The sequence below is a fragment of the Eptatretus burgeri genome, chromosome 2 (assembly GCF_056783735.1).
Source record: "Eptatretus burgeri isolate ZD-2024b chromosome 2, Ebu_testis_v1, whole genome shotgun sequence".
In the NCBI taxonomy this organism is placed as follows: domain Eukaryota; kingdom Metazoa; phylum Chordata; class Myxini; order Myxiniformes; family Myxinidae; genus Eptatretus; species Eptatretus burgeri.
The window spans coordinates 44,105,421-44,124,764 of NC_140962.1; the positions used below are offsets into that span (position 1 = coordinate 44,105,421).

At 39.1% G+C, this 19,344-nt stretch overlaps 1 protein-coding gene and 1 long non-coding RNA gene across 2 annotated transcripts in view; one reads left to right on the forward strand and one right to left on the reverse strand.

The window, feature by feature from the left end:
* Positions 1–19,344, reverse strand: part of LOC147031935 (protein patched homolog 1-like) — a gene marked incomplete in the record, with an annotated part of 209,891 nt that overhangs the window by 114,686 nt on the left and 75,861 nt on the right. The window contains 5 exon segments of the mRNA XM_085869166.1: positions 6,710–6,835; positions 14,334–14,432; positions 15,683–15,838; positions 18,721–18,852; positions 19,326–19,344. The exon segment at positions 19,326–19,344 is cut by the window's right edge and continues 129 nt beyond it. Coding sequence (XP_085725292.1) covers positions 6,710–6,835; positions 14,334–14,432; positions 15,683–15,838; positions 18,721–18,852; positions 19,326–19,344 — 532 coding nt within the window.
* LOC147031937 (uncharacterized) overlaps positions 12,753–19,344 on the forward strand; it is a 25,056-nt gene continuing 18,464 nt past the window's right edge. Inside the window, exons 1-2 of the long non-coding RNA XR_015054984.1 lie at positions 12,753–12,885; positions 15,656–16,370. This is a non-coding gene — a long non-coding RNA (uncharacterized LOC147031937). The remainder of the gene's footprint in view (positions 12,886–15,655; positions 16,371–19,344) is intronic.

Consider the following 19,344-nt stretch of genomic DNA (forward strand, 5'->3'; position numbering starts at 1 on the left):
ACTTCGTCTTTTGTATGAGATGACAAAATGCATGTGACTGGAGATGTGGAAGGGTATCAAAGAGTTCATATTTTAAAATGTTGTGTCTGATTTGTTTTTGGCTGCAAATTTTGGAGTTTTTTTTTTTTTTGGAGGAGTTGGGTTGCTACAGCATTTGTAGAGACTTTTGGTGGTTGATGTTGTGGTAGATTAATCATCTGCAGGATATAAAGCAGCTTCCATGTTTTCAGAGAAGAATGTGTGAAGTTGAGGCTCCAAACTGTTCCACATCATCCTTGGTGCTGGGCCAAGTTCAGGATCTACTAGTTCAGTCAGTGGCTATATGTGTGGGTGTCTGGTTTGATCATACCCATTTAGGAGTGCTTGTTTCAATGGCTAGAAGTCTTCATATTTCCCTTTTTGACGTCAGTAAAATGCATTTGTTTAAAATTATGTTCAATAACAAAAGTTTGACATAACTTATCACAAGAAATTACTAAGAATGCACGTAAATTATTTGTGCCATTTACTTGTCATGAGTTCAGAAAAAGCTCACCCTTATACAAAGAGAAAAAGGATCATGTTTACCACAATATGTTTGTATATTAGATAATAAAATATACAAGATGAACATGCAAACAAGCAGTCATAGACTGGTACTTACGAAATCGTCAACTTGACCTCTGACCTTGTCTAATAAAAGCTGTCTCTAGAGAAAGTAGCGACGCAAACCAGAAGTTTCTACGATGATTCTGAACCAAACCATCAAAAATCGTAACGTCGACCGAAGCAAAAATCTCCATTTCTCCACGCAGTTATTTAATATTATTTTATCAAAGTCACAAAACCGTAATATTCGGCCATCCACCAACAATCTTTACATAATTCGATGGCTTAGCGAGTCAGGCATGCGACGATAACCTTTATTGGGATAAAAAATGACTTTTAAACACCATCTTTATCGAAAACACCATCAGCGCGCACACGCAAAACTTTTACATGACTCAACGACGCGTCTGCTCGAGCGCACTGCATCACGTGACGACCCATGACGCGTCGAGTGAAATATTTTTTATACAATCTTAAAACGTCTCCAAAACATCCGATTTTTACCAGAATTTCGACAACCGAGTTTTAAGCGTCCTAAGCGATCGCAAAAACCGAAGACAAAATTAAAATCGAAGTTAAAACGAACTCGTAACGTCGAGCGAAGCAAAAATACTCCATTTCTCCACATGAATTTATGGAATTATGTTTGACCTCACTGTGACCTTGACCTTTGACCAAAATCTAATCAGCGCTAGCCATCACCCTCCTGAATCACGTGGTGTAATTTGACATTGGTAGCTTCTTCCGTTCTCGAGTTATCGTGCCTACAAACAAACACACAAACAAGCACACAAACAAACACACAAACAGAGGACGGAAGTCATCAATATACTTACGAAATCTTTAGATTTCGTAAGTAATAATAGGAGAAATGTAAATATAATGTGTATAATCACAGTTCATACATTTGTTATAAAGTATCATTAAAGACTTTTGAAGAGCTTGTTTTGTATAGTTATCCCCATGCTTAAAAAAAAAACCTGTCGGCAGAATAAAAAATTACATGATATTGTAATCGTGTCTGTCTGTCCGTCATACTATCTCCTCCGAAAGACCTAAACGGTTGTGCAGAAATTCACCGAACTTGGTAGTTATGATCACCACATGGCACTAAGGTGCGAGAGTAGTATCACTTTTGACCCCACCCCCTGCGGCACTGGGGTCCGTTTATGTCGGCCACAACGATGTTGCCCTACTGCCAACAACATGAGTTTGAATTGATCAAAAAAGGGTTAAATAACAAAAATGCAATTACGGGCACATTTTGAATGAAACTTTGTATATGCAATCAACCTTGGGAGATGATGCATGAAATATAGAACGATTTTTTGGATTTGACACGCGGTTCATGCTCCAGGGGTTGGGGACTTGGGATCACAGGGGTCAAAAGAGGAAAAAAAATTAAACTAAAAATTTGATATTGGGTCATTCCTGGTGGAACTTATTCCCATCTTTCAACTTTACTTCAGGTGGGAAGCTTGGGGATTTGTGATGCTGCACCATCGACTTTGCTCCAGTTGAAGAAAATGTAATCAATGTCACTTTAAAGTTAATCCTGTAATCGATTCCAAATAAAGGATTTCATCAACATATGGGGTATATCAATATTTTCAGAGGGAGGCTGATAATCCCTGTAATTTGAAGTTAATACTTTGGACTATAAATACATTGTCAGCCTACCTTCAACTACATCCTGACTTTCACTTGTTTTGGCAGGTTTTTCTTATTTCCTGAGAAAGCATCTTTAAAAAATAAAATATCTGGCTCTTCATTTTACAGCCATGCTATCACTCAGCAAGCTTAAACTAAACAACACGAGCTTCAAACGGGAGTTAAGCCCAGAGGTTGTGTTGGACAGTCCGATAAGCTACATTTGTTCAGTAGTGTCAGCTAATGTGTCAGCATTAAAGCGGTGCATGATTCAAAGCAAAACTTGAGAGACAGGATTCCAACAATCAGTTTGAATTGATCTAAAAGTTTTAAAGGAGAATACAACAAAAACAAGGACCTACTTTGTCGTTCATGGAAGTATTTTTTTTCAAAGAAAAGGTAAGATAGCTTATTGTTATGTTTTATGTCAGCAAAAACATATAGAGAACACTGTTGAGTGGTTTTAAAAAGGGCTGTGTTTGGAGTAGAAGTTGCTATTTGCTTTGCTTTGCCTTGCTGATGATGTCTGAAGGCAGAAACATCAATTCCTTGTAAGAACATGCATTTTGGCCTTAAAAATAAAGTGCACATACAGTATATCATTTGGACAAGATTTCCTGTGTACTTTGGTCTTTGAGCTGAAGGGGCACATTTAGCTTTGTCATATTGTTTGGATGCATGCTTTGTACTTTGATAAATATTGCATGACCATGTAATTTGGTTTTAACTCCACATGTTTAGCTTTGTCATATTGTTTGGATGCATGCTTTTTACTTTGATAAATATTGCATGACCATGTAATTTGGTTTTAACTCTACATGTTTAGCTTTGTATTCATGTTTTGATATTTAACATTTTTTGTATGAAGACAATTCTCAATAGAGAAACTTATCCAAGACAGAACCTTTAAAATCCTATCTTGAACATTGTTCCCAAGGGATTTTGCTAATTATTGGAGAGAGAGAGAGCTCCACTGTCAATAGCCATAATGGAACTTTCTCTTATTTCTACTTTTATAACTACCTTTGCTTTTCCCTTATTGGTTTGCACCCTTGCTTCAACAGCTGGAACCATGGGCATGACATCACATTAGCTTTGTATCAGACAAATCGTACTAGTCACACAGCAGCTGGAGGCTGAGCGCACAAGTGTTTGTGATATCATCTGTGTGTTTGTTTGTCTGTTTGTCGGCAGAAAAACTGGACGATGGCAGCTTGAATTAACAAATTTGGTGCAGAACTTTATCTTGAATGCCTCAGACAAGTTCAACTTTGAGAAAACAAGGAAAACCATAAGATGCAATTTGCAGTACTACTTGCATATTTACTCCTGCCGCAGCTATGGGTGTGTACAATGTGAAGGTCTGCATCAAACTTGGTGATTTGAGCTGCTCATGTTGTTGAGTAATTCTGCTACTAACCACTAACCAGTCATAAAAAATTAAAGTCAGAACCCAGAGTAAATGAGATGACCATAGAGCAAAAATGATAGTTAATAAAAAGGTACTAACAAAATTACACAAATACGAATATGCACCCTCACTTAGGTGTGGTCGTCTCATCGTCATTGGGTGGAGGTGGGTGAAATACCCTGGGCATGTATGCAAAAATTTGAAGGAAATTGGTCAAGCAGTTTTGGATCTTTACGTCAAATGCCATTTATTATAAAATCAAACATTGAAAACTAAAACAACAAATTATAATACTGCACAAGAAACTAAAACCTCAAGTAAAATTAGAGAATGAACAGAATAGATGAAATTTGCTCTCTCTACATACTTGGAACATGCAAGCAGAGAGTTAGTTCATGTCTAAAAAAAAAAGTTGTTCCCATACATCAAATCACAAAATAGCTATCCATGACTTCTTGGAAGAGGAAGATCATGGCGTGAGTCAGCACCTCCCCCGGGTGCCTTCTAGTTGTAAATCAGCTTTTATTTTGGGAAGCAGATATTCGGGGAGAGAGTTGGAATTAATATTTGAAGGATGAGAAGGGGGAAAATAATTGGTGGGAGCTTCCAATGAAATGACTGGAATATTAAGCAACATTAATTCCACTTTAATAATGACCACTGACATTATGCTAACGACTGCTGTTTATATGATTTTTCAACATTATATGATTTACATTTGCACCAATGGAACTATGAGCGCTTGTGCAATGTATGGAGATCCATTAAGTAACTGGTGATAATGTTTGAATGATAACGACATCATTGTTTACAAGTTCTAAAATCTGTTAACCCACTTATCTTGTGAGAAAATTACTGTGGCTAATATTTCACTTCATATGGTCCAGCAACACTTAAAGTCATATCGGATTCAAAGATAATCTAAGAAATAATAAGATAATTGATATTACAATAAAAAATATCACCAATATTACAATCGGTGGCAATTATATTCACACTCCACACTGTACAAGCATATACTTCCATAACTATGACTATTCAATGACCTTGTGTGTCACAAAAACAAGAATAGCTGAAGAATTATGACAACAATGCTGGAGGCCCATGAAGTCAAAGCACCATTTAATTATTATTCTGAACCAAAGGCACAGCAATGACGGGTTGCTTCACCCCATAACTGACCCTCACTCACTATACACCCGCCTCCCCCATTGTCCATTCTCCCCAAAGGCGCTTGCATTTCTCCAAGGAAAACAAACGCTGTTCGATCCTAACAGTGTGGCATGGCAAAAACAGCCCATGGCAACTCAAACGGACCAAAGCACATCTGCGAAAAGGGTGGGAAATGAAGCTCCCACCGGGGCCTAGCAGACTAGAACAAACAAACCCTTCACGGGTGAGAAACGAAGAGGATATAGAAATGATACATGTGTAGTTGTCAGAGTTAGGCCCTCATGCCTGGTTTGGAGAAAAATAAGCTGCTGAATTGGGTAAGGGGCAAGGTTGTCTCAGTGTTGGAAGACCAATGGAGTGTAATGGAGAACTGCCATTTCGCTTTTAGTTGATGTGGGTCTAGTCTGAGCAGGTCACTGTGAGGGCATTGTGTCTCAAAAACGTGTTGACTAACATGGACTGATACCTGAAGTCAATAAATCCCAATGTCGTTGAGCTTTTGAAGTCATTTGCCTAAAAAGAACCGAATTGAGGAAGCAGAAAGATATATTCTTGGACCACCCAAGGAGAAATGGCGTGTGCCGCTTTGCTGTGGGCCAAAGCTAGCATCCGGCCTGGCAGCAGGGGCCTGCTTGCTTTGGCAGAAGCAAGAATTCAGAGCCCAAGTTTCTGTCCTGCATCACTGAACTGCGCACTCTTCTTCTTTCCCGCCATACTCCATTTCTCAAAGCCCAAAATCCCCTGCCCCAACCTTCCTCCCCCCCACCCCCCTTTCTCATCTCCTCACCCTCTCTCCTTTCTCACCCCCAATGGCATCTGAGCCTTGCACAACACACTGTGGAGACAGCTGGTATCATGATTTAAAGGTGAAGAAGGGCAACGTCAAGCTGGATTCAAACCATTCCTGAGTTTGTTTACACTCATAGTATTGAGCTCTCAAATTTGTGAATTTTATTCATTAAATGTATGCTTTTAGTGGATGGTGATCCAAAGTTTTGACGTTCCGATTTTTTTAATGCGGCATCTCCCCCAAAACGTTCCATATAATGAGAAAATAATTCAGTAAAAAAAAAAAAAATCAGCTCGATCTAAGAATATTTAGAGGTCGCGACTGAGTGTTGAAGTTTCACCATTACTGTATATGCCTGTAATGTAGGCCCTATATGTAGGAAATGTAGATGGTTCTATTAATTTAAATCTATATCATGTTCTATTTCTCATCCTCAGTTCTGATTTACTGTTGCTGCTGTTGCTGTTGATCAAGCATTAAGCATGAACACTAGAAGTGCTACTGATGTCTGGCTGTTCAGTCCACGACTTGAAGAACTCAAGAGTGCGAAACTCCCTCGTAAGAGAGATGCCATGGCCTCCTTTTTTCATAACCATTTGATCAAGAGGAGAACTGTGAAGGAAAGTGCTGCTCTGACTGCAGACGCAGTGATGATCTTTTTCGGGAAAGCAGTGCTCTGAGTTCTTCAAGTCGTGGACTGAATAGCCAGACATCGGTAGCACTTCTGGTGTTTATGCTTAATCAACAGCAACAGGAGCAACAGCAAGTCAGAACATGAGAATGAGAAAGAGAACCATCTGCATCTACTACATACAGGGCCTATATTATAGGCATATAATGGTGAAACTTCAATAGTTGGTAGAGACCTCTAAATATTCTTCGATCGAGCTGATTTTTTTTACTGAATTATTTTCTCATTATATGGAATGCTTTGGGGAGATGCCGCATTTAAAAAGTCAGAATGTCAAAACTTTGGACCATGTATATATATATATATATATATATATATATATATATATATATATATATATATATATATATATACACATATATACATACACACATATGGTATGCAGTGAAAAATGAAGGCTGTTTACCTGCAGAGAGAAGGCCCTGAGAGCAGGGATGGGGATGAGAGCAGCCATAAAAAAGGCAGCCATGTTGTTGATGGATGTAAGTGCCACACTGGTGCCCGTTCGTTTGAGACACTCGCCTGTGCGTCGCTGAACAAAAAAAAATCATTGAATAGTTTAAAAACGACTTAAAGAATAGGTGGTGCAAATTATTTGTCAAAGTAAACACTGATGTCAAAATATAGTTTTGCAAAAACAATATGTGGTGGAGAAACTTTCAATATTGCCACAAATTAAAAACAAAAATAAACTAGAAAGCATCTGAAAATGCAAAGCCCATCCACATCTGCCTTGTACTCGAAGTAAACTAGACAAAAACGGCAGTTTAAAAAAATTGTATATTTTATGAATGCGTGTTCTCCATAATCTCATAATAAAGGTTTGTTGAACATTTGATGACAAAAGCTCAATTGGTAAAAATGTTTCAGCCTGGACAACATACACACTGAATCTCAATGGTAAACAAGGATTTCAATGAAAACATTTATGACTGGTGTACCACTTCACCGATGACATCATCCTTACAACCCTTTATTCTGCATTGGGAGCAGAATGAGATGTGTCAAGTTTCAAATTTTTTCGATCAGGGGTTTCAGAGATATAATGTAAAAAATTTTTGCGTTTAATCCAAGATGGCTGCCAGAGCACGTGCCCTCTAACATTACCATTATAATTAAAATATTCTTTGTAGGGGTTCGCTCATACCATGAAAATTTTGTGTCAATCAGAGAAGTAGTTGCTGTGGAAAAATAAAGCTTAAAATAAGAGCAAAAAAGGCCAAAAGGTCGAACAATAATAATAACTAGTTGAAACCCCGTCACAGACGGATTCCGTTCCATGAGCCCAATATGACAACCAGTGGCGGCTCTTGTAAGAGCCGGATCCCAGTCGATGTACTCCATTGCCTTACCTAATGAGGCCTACAAAATCTCCTTGTACACGACATTTTTGGTGCACACTACTCCTTGTGAAGAAGTCCCCTGATTTGTGCATGTCTACTTTGATGTACACCGTGTCAAAACTTCTCGGGTCACAGTACCGAGAAAAACGTGATGCGACCGCTAGGAGGAGCACAAAATTGGTCCTTCAGTATTAATATATAGTTGCTTCAGAGTTGAAGGTTGACTATTGCCACGATGTGCGATGCACTCTTACAGGTACGGAGTTTCTTTCAGTCCAGACCACAGTACCGAGAAAAACGTGACGCGACCGCTAGGAGGAGCACAAAATTGGTCCTTCAGTATTAATATATAGATAATATAAATAATGGAAATTATTTCAACAAAATTATGAATTTGTCTTCTCCATATACACACAGAAGTGATTGCAAAACCCCATTTTCTGCTGCACGGGGGTTGGGCTACAAAAGAATAATTCTTTTTTTTCTCCCTAAAAAAGTGGTATTTCCTAATGGCAGTATGGGGAAAAGTTTTAATCACTGGTATTCATCCCAAAAAATATTGCATATATGGGCATTTTAAAAGATTATAAACATGCCAATAACGAATTTCAAAGAAATAATTATATCAGCTAAAACTATATGAAAAGGTCGTATTCTCTCCATGGTAACCAAGCAAATAATACAATGCAGATTGAATTCTGGTGATTGTGACGACATGTAGGTTGGCAGGATAGTTTAAATTGCTCATCTGTGTTCGAGTATCGGCTCAGTTATAAACTGTCAGCCTGATGTGTTGCATGCAGACAATTATCTACCCATGATAATGCTAAATCCTGCCCATGATAACCCTCCATATGTTTGGGGAACGTCGCATGGAATGAAGCAGCTGGTCCAGCTAACAACAAATGTCGAATGAGAGATAAGTCAAGGGAGAAAGGAAAAAGGTAATTTTTTTATTTTTTTAAATGATGGACTTGTGAGCTCAAAAGCGAAATTATATTTCTGGTATAATTTTTGCACATGGTTCAGTCTTGGTGTGGCATGCACAATGCAACAAGGTACAAAAGGTGACTTTTCCCTGGTACACATGGTGAACAAAATAAAAGTTTGACATTTATCTTCAAAAATTAAATTTTATGCTGGTCATTCTGTTCTTGTTAATAAACGTTGCCTTTTGGTACTTTTTGTGTGTAGTACTGCATAAGTATGTCACGAGTGAAGAAGAGAGGATCAATGCAATAAACACCAACAACAAGGCTTTAAAATAACACAAGGCATCCAAGAGTGAGGCTTGTGGAAGAGAAAGCGGGCTAAATTGGCAGTGGTAAGCGAGGGAATAATTGGGCATAAATGGCAATGCAATCAACGAATAGGAAAGGAATCAAGAGAGAGATAAATGTGGGGGAGAGGGACTCAACTCAGCAAGTAAGAGGGTTGGGTTAGGAATGGTTCACAATGGTAATAAAGATCATGGGTCAGGATGGGGGATGTTTGCAGCCTCAACACGAGGCGGTAGTGCACTGTCTGCTTGAAGTCTTGGAGGGAAGAGGGAAATAGAACAGCCTCTGGAAGGTGGTTCCAAAGTGGAGGAAGTGAGTAATAATAGTTTAGATGTGCAGTCACCCTGGATTTTAGAAGTTTAATCAGAAGGGGGGTGGGGGGTTAGAGCATTGTTGGAGAATAGACGATGGAAAACAGAGAGACTACTGACCTGCCTGCAGCACAACAAGAATAGACCTTATGCCTTGGCCTCATCAGGAAAGATTCCAATAATTTTGAGAGCTTTTGATTCCACATAATTCAAGAGAGACAAATGTGATGCTGGATCACCAACCAATATTAGAGAGCAGTACTCCACTGAGCGATGGAGAAAGACCTTCTAGACTGTGCCATGTATGTCCTTTCTCTGGCATTTGCTGTGTATGAAAGAATAATTTGACATTTGTGATTATTCGTTTTGCTTTCCATTATCCATTGGAATTATTAATGAAAGATGTCTTGGTTTTTATTTGAGTTATTTTGTGTGCTGTTCATTGAAAAGACTGGCTTGGCATGAGTCCTTAGTGGTTGTGGAGGTGGAGTGAGGGGGGTTGAGAAGTGCTGGTGGGAGATTGCCTTTGATGTCATGTGTTTCAAACCATTCCTGAGTTTGTTGAATGTTGAGTTTGTCATTTAATTTCTGACAATGACCCATTTCTTCCTGTTTTATATCTTCTTTTCGAATGATGTAATCAACATGAACTTTGATATGCTGTTGTGATATGTGGAATTTAATAAAATATCTTATTAATTATTTTTATTATTATTATATTGTTAAGACCCTTGCAGACCTTAAGTTACATTGTCAGCACACAATGATATCCACAGCTAGCAGATCTGCAAGAGTAGTCATAAATATCTCACAAAGTAGGTTTGTATAGATTATAGAACATTAAGTTGTTTGTGTCAATCACACGTCTACTATAAAGGCCTAATACAATAATAATACACTCACATATCGAACCAATTTGTTGAAATCTGTGAAATTAATAGAAATCCTCCCTCTCAGAACCTCTGTGGTGAGGTAACCATGAGATTTTCTGTTTGCCATTGTGTGACACCAACATGAGTCCTGCTACATGTTTTTATGGACATTCCACATGAAATTACACTCAAACCAATGACATTCCATCATGCTGTTGCCTGGCCAACATCCACTATAGCTAATTCAATCCAGTACTACCAATCCATATAAACAAAAGATCACATGCCTGCAAAGGACATGTCATTGAAATGAGGTGTTTAAAATATGAGAGTTGTTGGCAATCACGACAAAATGATACTCTTGGAGTTTAAGCAAAATGGATCAAAAGTATATTGAGAGCATCACCGGCACTTTTATTGCACTCCTAATGCCCCCGACCCAAATATTTTAAGTGTTTCCTTTGAGGGTTGGCTTCCAAAGACAGCTGCTGACTGGGTATCTTGTCCATCATGCAAAGTCGTTCCTTGGCATACCTGAACAACTATCCACTTACATGGCCTTCATCCACAGCTTCAAGGAGTACTGCTCTCCCCTCTGGGCTGGCTCCACTGCCTCACATCTTACTCGGCTTGATGTCATACAAACCAAGGCCTCCAAGATCATTGGAATCTCCCACGCTGAAGCAGAATCTATCACACTGCCATCGCAGACAGGTCGGTGGTCTCTGTCTCTCCGGCCTCCTTTCTGGTCTTGCACTCTCTGCTCTGTGCTCTTTGTCCACCCCCACCTTCCCCTCAGGTTTATACAGGGCACACATGGTCTACCATCAACCTCCTTCTGGTGAAACTCCTAAAATCTAGGATATTTGCTCCTTCAGGTCTTCTTCAAGACAGTTGTTTATGATCATCTCAGATACCCCCCACCCCCACCATTCAAAACCATGATGTTTTTCTACCACAATTAACCCTCCCCAAGTAAACCTCCTTCCAAATTTCCAGTTCTACCTTCCTGGGAGTTTGCTTCTGTATCCATCTTGTCTACCCTATGTGTCCTCCCCTATCCATCATTCATCCTCACATTCCTCATTTGTTTGTCCAAATCTCCCTCTATTTTGTCACTCAACCGTGCTGTTGGTGTACTTCTCCCTCTCTTTCTCCTGTTCCTTTTGTTCTGTGATGTCCTGATCCATTCCATGTTCTACATCCTCCATGAGCCTAAGCTTTGTATTAAAAAACAGGTGAGTTGCATCAAATCGATATGAGGTAAAGGTCAGGTTTTCAGTGGTTTGCGTACCTATACCTTCCTATCCTTCGGAACCCTGTGCCATTACTTGTGACACTGTTAGCAAAAGGTTGGATGTTTTTTTCTTCATAATTTCAGGGAATGTGTGTTTTCAAATTTATTTGCAGCCGTCTTTATTATAGGTGAGCTGGGTTTAGTGAACATGTCAGATCTATGAATTGTTACTTAGGTACAATTGATGATGCATTTTTGATCACTTACCTTTCAAACTGTTAACTCTGAAAACCAGAACAATGAATAGTTAGCATGAAGTTGAATACAAAGAAGCCATATTGTGTGATGTGCCATTGGCCTCCTATCGCTGACCCACCACAACCCTTAGCTAAAACCACAGTAAGGAATTTCTGTTGCAAAAATGTCATGATTGCAGCATATGTCGATTACAGTAAAATGCACCATATCAAAGCAGATTACTGTTGTTGAAAATGTTGCAGGAGCTTGGACTGTTTGATGATTCTTGCAATTCTACACCACTCCATGCTCAAAGACTGCACTGTACACATGAAGGAATATCTAGTCCTTGTTGTGGTGTTGCTTCATGGGCATTATTAGCTTTGTGATGTCACCAACTCATTTAATCAACCTGTGCACACCAGTGTTTTCTAGCTACTTCAAAATGTGGGTTCACATTTCTTATGGTGATCCCTTCCCCAATGAAAATATTGCCTCCCTACAAGTGGCTTTATTTCTCTCCCTTGATGTGAACTAGGACCTTTTAGCTCCCCCATTTCCTGTGCTGGAAATTAATAATTTGATGCATCACATAGAACAATGACAAGGTGATCATAAAGGTAGTTAAAAGGTGGTCATTTATTCATCTTTTAGCTTTGACAAAGTCCATGAAGCACCCCTGTGGATCAGGAATGGTTTCCCTGATCGCCAACAACATGCGGGATGGGATGACCCAACGGACCTCTCCATGAAGTCATACACCAAGTGAACATTCTCCATACAGTCTCCGAGTCCTGAAAAATACAAAATTAAACTATATTATTTATTCAGCATCAGGTGTCTAGATATCCATTTCACAGTACCGAGTATGGCACAGATGTACATTTACTGCACAGCACTGAGCATGGTACGACTATCCATTCATTGCAAAATGTACAACACAAATGTATGTTCACTGCACAGTACTGAGCACAGAGCAAAGAAATGCACAATGTAATACATCGAGGTCATCCCCCTACCCATCCAGCACAGGAAGCCCTAATGATTCACCAATGATGTTGCAATTAAAAAAATGTTTTGTCAGAACACACACTTACCATTTTGAAATGTGACGCTCAGTTATTCTGCCTTTGTGTCCTTCATGGTGATGAGCGTGGCCCCCAGCATGTCTTTGTTTAAACATATGTGACGGAGGTTCACGTGCTCGGTAACAGCTTCTGTGTGCGTACTGATCCAGGTGATGGTGACCGCCCCAAAATCATCATAGCAGATGCCTTCTCCATCCTCCAGGCTCATGATCAGGTACTGTACTTTGAACACATGCACCACTGTGTGCACCACTCTGCCATTCACAGTGTAGGCCTCTTCAATATGCCTTGACCACGTATGATCCCACTTGCATTGTTCCTTGCTATAAAAATGGCTCAAATATATACATATATATGTATATATATATATATATATATATATATATATATATATATATATATATATATATATAAATATATATATATATATATATATATATATATATATATATTGATATTGAAAGCCATTATAACGATGTTTTAGAAAAAAACAAAGGAACTGTACATGTGCAGGAAATAAGGGAATAAAAAGAGCAGCCCACCAATCACTCAGTCGGAGTTCTTTCAAAATATCTAAAGATATACATCTTTATATCCATTGCAGGAATTTCTGAGTCAAACTGGAGAAAAAGATTTTTCTTATTTAAAAAAAAAAGAAGTAAAAATTAAAGTAGCGAAACAACCTAGATTATATTTTCTGCCTGCAGTGCCCTTTAAATATAAGCTCATGTCATAAAATGAATATCACACTTGCAGATTTAAGCATGCCACTCTTCCTTCCAAAGCTTCAAGTTGGCAGTACACCACCACCTCAGGGTCATCCTCCATCCGTACCCTAATATTTCCTTTCTTCATTTGCCATCCTCTACCCCTCTCCATCTGCTTGCAGTTTGCAATGTTTCCTTCCCTCTTCTTTCTCTCTTCCTGTTTGTTCATTCCCAAGTGTTGTCTCTATGTGTTGTCCCACTCTCAATGTGTTTCCTTCTGCTCCTTTTCCCATGACCCTTCCATGAACCGACATAAAAAAAGCATCATATCGTCGTAATGCATGCAAGTGTACAGAAACCTGCTACTTGTGCTATAAATCCCTTCATTACCCCAATGATCCATATCTCTTATTCTATAATCTCCATTTCAGCTCTCTCCATAATATGTCATCTGCACTTCTCTCTTTAACATTTGTTCAACCTCAACCATACTTCCCTTTATTCACATCCACTGCTCCCACCTTTTACCCTTCATACTTCTCACACTTAAAATACCATCACTGCCCAGCATAAACCTTCACATCAAATAATAATAACAGTAATAATAACAATAAATGCGAGTTCCCTTGCAAGGAACTTCGATGCAGGAGGAGGCCATTAGGCCCATCAAAGCTTGTGCTATTATTACCAACCTATGTTTTTTTGTTCATGCTCTATCCTTTTTAAAAGTTGAGCATCACGCAAGGAAACAGCACACACCATTTTAAAGTCTTTGGTATGACTCAGTCGGGGCTAAAACCACCGACCTCCCACACTCAGAGAGGATGCTTTAATCATTATACCACCAAGTCTGGTTAAATTGTTACCTCAAAGGTAAAAAAAAAAATGTTCCTGGTTAAATTTTTATCTGGTTAAACATTGTCCGACTCGGCTAAGTCTCTGCATTCTGAAATACCTCCAAGGGAATGGCACGATACTGGCCCATTTCAGTGAAGGAGTGTGCGAGCAAGAAGATGTCATCAACTCCAATCCCGAGGGCCAGAAATGGCAGGACCTGTGGTACAAAATACAATGTTATCATTTTGATCTCATTGTGCTCATTCTCTGCAGACCAGATGTAACATTAATAATTTTTTTTTTCAGGTTCACCACATTATTGGCTATTACCAGGTTATCTTGTTGCTTTGATGATAACTAAACAGCTACATAAACTTCACTTTACTTCAGCACAGCAGTGTCACGTGAAGAGACCGATTCAATGTTCTGGCTTGACCTTCATAATAAATCACCGAAACATAACATGTTATCGAGCATAAAAACTCTCTGCTTTGTGTTCAGCATATTTTTTTTTCCGCAGTCCACCAAATGAGACAATATTCAATAACTTCACTAAAAACATTTTTTCTTTCACAATTCTAAACTAGAGTTCAAAGAACACATTACCCCGTGCTGCGTCGAGAAACAAGGACATGTGCGGGGTCTACGAGCAGGAAATTTGATTGGTCATGATGACATAAAATTCCGTAATATTTTGTCCAAGTACTGCTAAATGGAAGGGTTTTGAAAGTGCTACAAAGGCGATTTGTGTTCCACCGTGTTCAAGTACCGTCGGACCGTGACATTCACGGTTCCGCTATTCGTGGAACTCACGTATTTACGGTTCATAATATGTGACCTGCTTCTACATTCACAAGATCCTATAGGATGTGACCATCATACACATTTGTACATTTTGCCAAACAAACATCTTAGTCTGTTTGTTGTTCCCACCTGAGCACCTTCCAAGCTCGAACCAGAATTGTGTATTAATGTCATTGTTTTTCATGTGGAAATGCCATGTGGTGGATTACTAAGGCGTCTTGCACGTAAAATACGTAAAACTTTCATAAGATGGAGTTTTAGACATGAGAGAGTTAAATTGCACGACCGGTCATATTTTACCTGAAATATATCTAAACATTTAAATCAGCAGTTTTGTGACCTTTTTCATAAAACCCCTGAGTTGTTAATAAAGGTAAAAGCAGCACTGGTAATGTTTTGTGTACACATCCATTAGGGTTCTGTTTATACTGTATCTGATGGATACTTATGTGGGCAACTATTAAACATTGCTATTTCTCAAAAAATTTCAAAAGGCAATTTTTCTGTCACACAAGCACATGTAGTATATTCTCATCTTATTATTACTCGTGGCATATCGTTATTTACCCAACAGAATACTAGTCTCTTTGAAGGCATTTTCTTTCCAAAAAAACATGCCAAAATTCTGTCCAGCAGAATAGCAAGTCGAAGCTCAGGCCCCACCTGTGTTGTTGCGGCGTTGAATGAGATACCAAGGAGAGAGCATAGGCCAAGGCCAGCTGCCACAGAGAGGGCCACGAGCAGCACACCAGCAAGACCTACGGCACCCTGTGAATGACGTCCATCACAGCGGAGCATGCTCAAGCAGGCATACAGCAGCTAAAGACAAAAAAGGGGATAACCCAGGAGAGATCATTGCTTCAGTTACTGAAATAGGGTTAGTTTCATGACAATGCTTGTAATATGGAACACAAACATTTCAAGAATGTTAACTGAGTGGACCCAATGTTGGCTGATCGAGAAATGAAACAAGTTGTAATACTTGATGCACAAGTTTACTTTATACAACATCCTGAGTTCTAAACATATTGTGTAAGCTGAAAATCCTTTTTTCTTTTGGCAAGAAAAATCATATGGTGTTGTTATAGCAGTTGAATGGTTTGTAAAAAATAAACTTCATTGAGCTATTCACATTATCAATTTGATATGATCTGTCCCGTAACCTTGAGATTGTTTTTGTGCCAGATTGATGTCTCACTCATCTGCAGTTTTTATTATATACCAGACTAAATATTACACTTTGTTCGATGACACGACGAGTCATAATCAGTTTGCTTTGGTGGCATTTTTTTAACAGACTTGTCAGTTTGGAGCGAGGCATGTGTGGTGTGGCTGCTCATGACAGCTGGAAGTGAGTTGGGTTCATGGGAAAACCAGATTTGAGCACTAAAAAGCCCCAAAACAAAAAACACAAAACGAAATTTTTACTTTGGTACTTATTTTAAACAAATATTTTCCATGGATTAATGTACATTTGTCATTCGGTTGAGCTTAAAGTGCACGCAAAGACTTTTCTTTGCTCTTTCCAACAATCACCATATGCGTGCTGCTATCAGAGTGCACATGATATGAAGTTAGTTTTAAATGTTTGCTTCTTGAATTGATTAGAGTGCATTTTCATCTAGATTCTTTGAGTCAATTGCAGTTGATTTCTCTCGCAGGTTTACAAAGAAGTTGCATTTGACTTTTCTCACAAGTTTCTTGAATTAATTGTGTCATTGAATTTTCGAATTAATTGCATACTCTTCATAAAAACAATAAGCAAAATAAGTTTTGAGGTTTGTGTTGCATTTTTATGATACATTCAAATGTGTTCATATTCTCGTTATAGAGGACCAACACAGTTCACTCTCGAAGCAAACATGATGTCATTGGAAGCCAATGTAAGAGGAATACTAGTCTTTGTCAAGGCGAGCGTTGGAGAGATAATGCTGTTGAAAAGCAGTGGGTGTTTTTGCTCCAACAAAGGGCTAACGCCCGAAACATCAGCTTCACTTTGCTTCCCACGGCAATTAGCATTCCTTTGTCAATTTTCAGTTGATAAACCTATCGAAGCCAAAGCTAAGTGATGCAAAAAGCAAGATGGCAGTCTGGAACATGCATGCGAATTGGCAACGACACCAGTCTACAAATGATCACAGACAAATTTACATAGGAAAAAAACATTGATAATGTGTGTGACTACCACTGACTCCAATACAAAGTTGCACATTGACCAAATTACACAATTCAGGTCTCGCTGTGAGATATTGTGCCATACTTTACCAGGCTAATAATTTCCACTTGATCAAGAATCCGTTGGCTGGCTTGATGACCACAAACAAGCCTTTCTAAAAAGTCCCAGGCACTTTCAATTGGATTAATGTCTGGAGATCATGTGGGTTAGTCCAGGAGAGTGATGGTGTGGTCTTGAAGTATAGCTTTAAGATATACCCAGTGGGGATTGGCATTGAAATCCATCAAGATGAAGTTGGGATCTTGCTCTTTAGCTAAAAGGGTGACCACAAGTACAATGATCTCATCCAGCTGTATCTGGTGCTCGTCATAGCACCCATCTGAATCATGACAAGATTGCTTCTTCAGCCACAGTGTTTAGCATATCACGATCAATGTTCTGTTAATTCTATCCAATGGTTGACATGACATTGTCTCATGGTTATTGAACTTTAGTTTTATGCCGATTTATCTTCGCTCCTATTTTGTTACTTTTTTGGATTAATTTATTTATCAGTACTGCCATTATCATCTGAGATCATCTGAGAACATCTGAAAACCTTAGGTGGTTCAGCTTTCCCCCATTGATATGAATAGTTTCTTGTCCCAGTCTAATTTGCATACAATTTCTTTCAGTGCTGCATTGAACAGCATATTGAGATTTTGTATCACCTTATTTCACTCCTCATTTGGTTTGAATTAAATTACCCTCTTGGTAGAGCTGAATAGAAAGCAACAAATTATATAGGATTATAATATGGAACCCTCCCAACATAAGCCAATGATTCATATAAAACACTAAACAGGCTAGGGTAACACCAGAGGACTTTAGTCATTAGCCAATGGTTCATTTCCATTTGTAAATACTAGATTTTGTTAATGTTCATGTCAGTTGACGTCTGCAAACAATTCAAACAATATATTTTATCAAATTAAAATTGATCGTAGGCTAATCCCATCCATCCATCAATCCATCCATCCATCCATTAGGACCATACTCTGTGCAGAGTATTGATGCTGCCTAAACAGCCTCCTTGGTTATTGGGCAGAATCCTGGACAGGTCGCCATTCCGACACAGGATACCAGCACGCTGGCACTCATTTTGCCAACCTCAGAAGGATGACAGGCAGAGTCAACCCCACCTGCTATTAATTCAACAGCCAAGGGGGATTTGAACTCAGGATTACAGGATCCCAAGCCCACCACCCCAACCATTAAGCCAACACCAGACATACATCGGTCAATCATACCTATCAAATGTTAATATCAGTTTTGATTTCCAGTTCTCATGATTTAATACATACAAGGGGAGGGAGGCAGAAGTTTTCTTTAATTAATTTTTCAATACTTTAACACGGTGTACTAGGATACAACAGTGCTGCAGAGTGTAGAGAAACTGCATATATCGAATGGAAGACAATAAGCAAGGTGCAGACAAGATGTCAGGTAGTAGAGGTTGAAAGTGGACTACCCTTGCAAACCTCACCATCAGCAGATATCCTCCAGACAACCGCACAGTGCTCACACTGGAGAAGGAGGAAAGGATGTCATTGAGAGTGGTGAGAGAGAATGCCAGAACACTTTGTGTGCCATTGACAAGCACACTCCCCTGTACTACCTGCAGGAAAACAACAGGTCTGGCTGGAACAGCATTGCTGTGCAACCCAAATCACCCCCCTTGAATATATATGTATCAACTACAGTACTAGATTACAGTAATTATAATGGCAATATCTTCTGTTTGGAGAGAGAGAGAGAGAGAGAGAGAGAGAGAGAGAGAGAGAGAGAGAGAGAGAGAGAGAGAGAGAGAGAGAGAGAGAGAGAGAGAGAGAGAGAGAGAGAGACAGAGAGAGACAGAGAGAGACAGAGAGAGAGACAGAGAGAGACAGAGAGAGAGAGACAGACAGAGAGAGAGACAGACAGAGAGAGAGACAGACAGAGAGACTTTTGAAATGGAGAGAGTGAAACGAGGTACGGCATTTAGTCAGTTAATGTACAGAAATAGAAAAGGGAAGAAATATAAGGTACGTATTAAGAAATATATTTCCCATCAAGAAAGAATGAAGAACCATTAGCGGCTGCAGTGCAGACCTGTACAAACTCGCGCTGC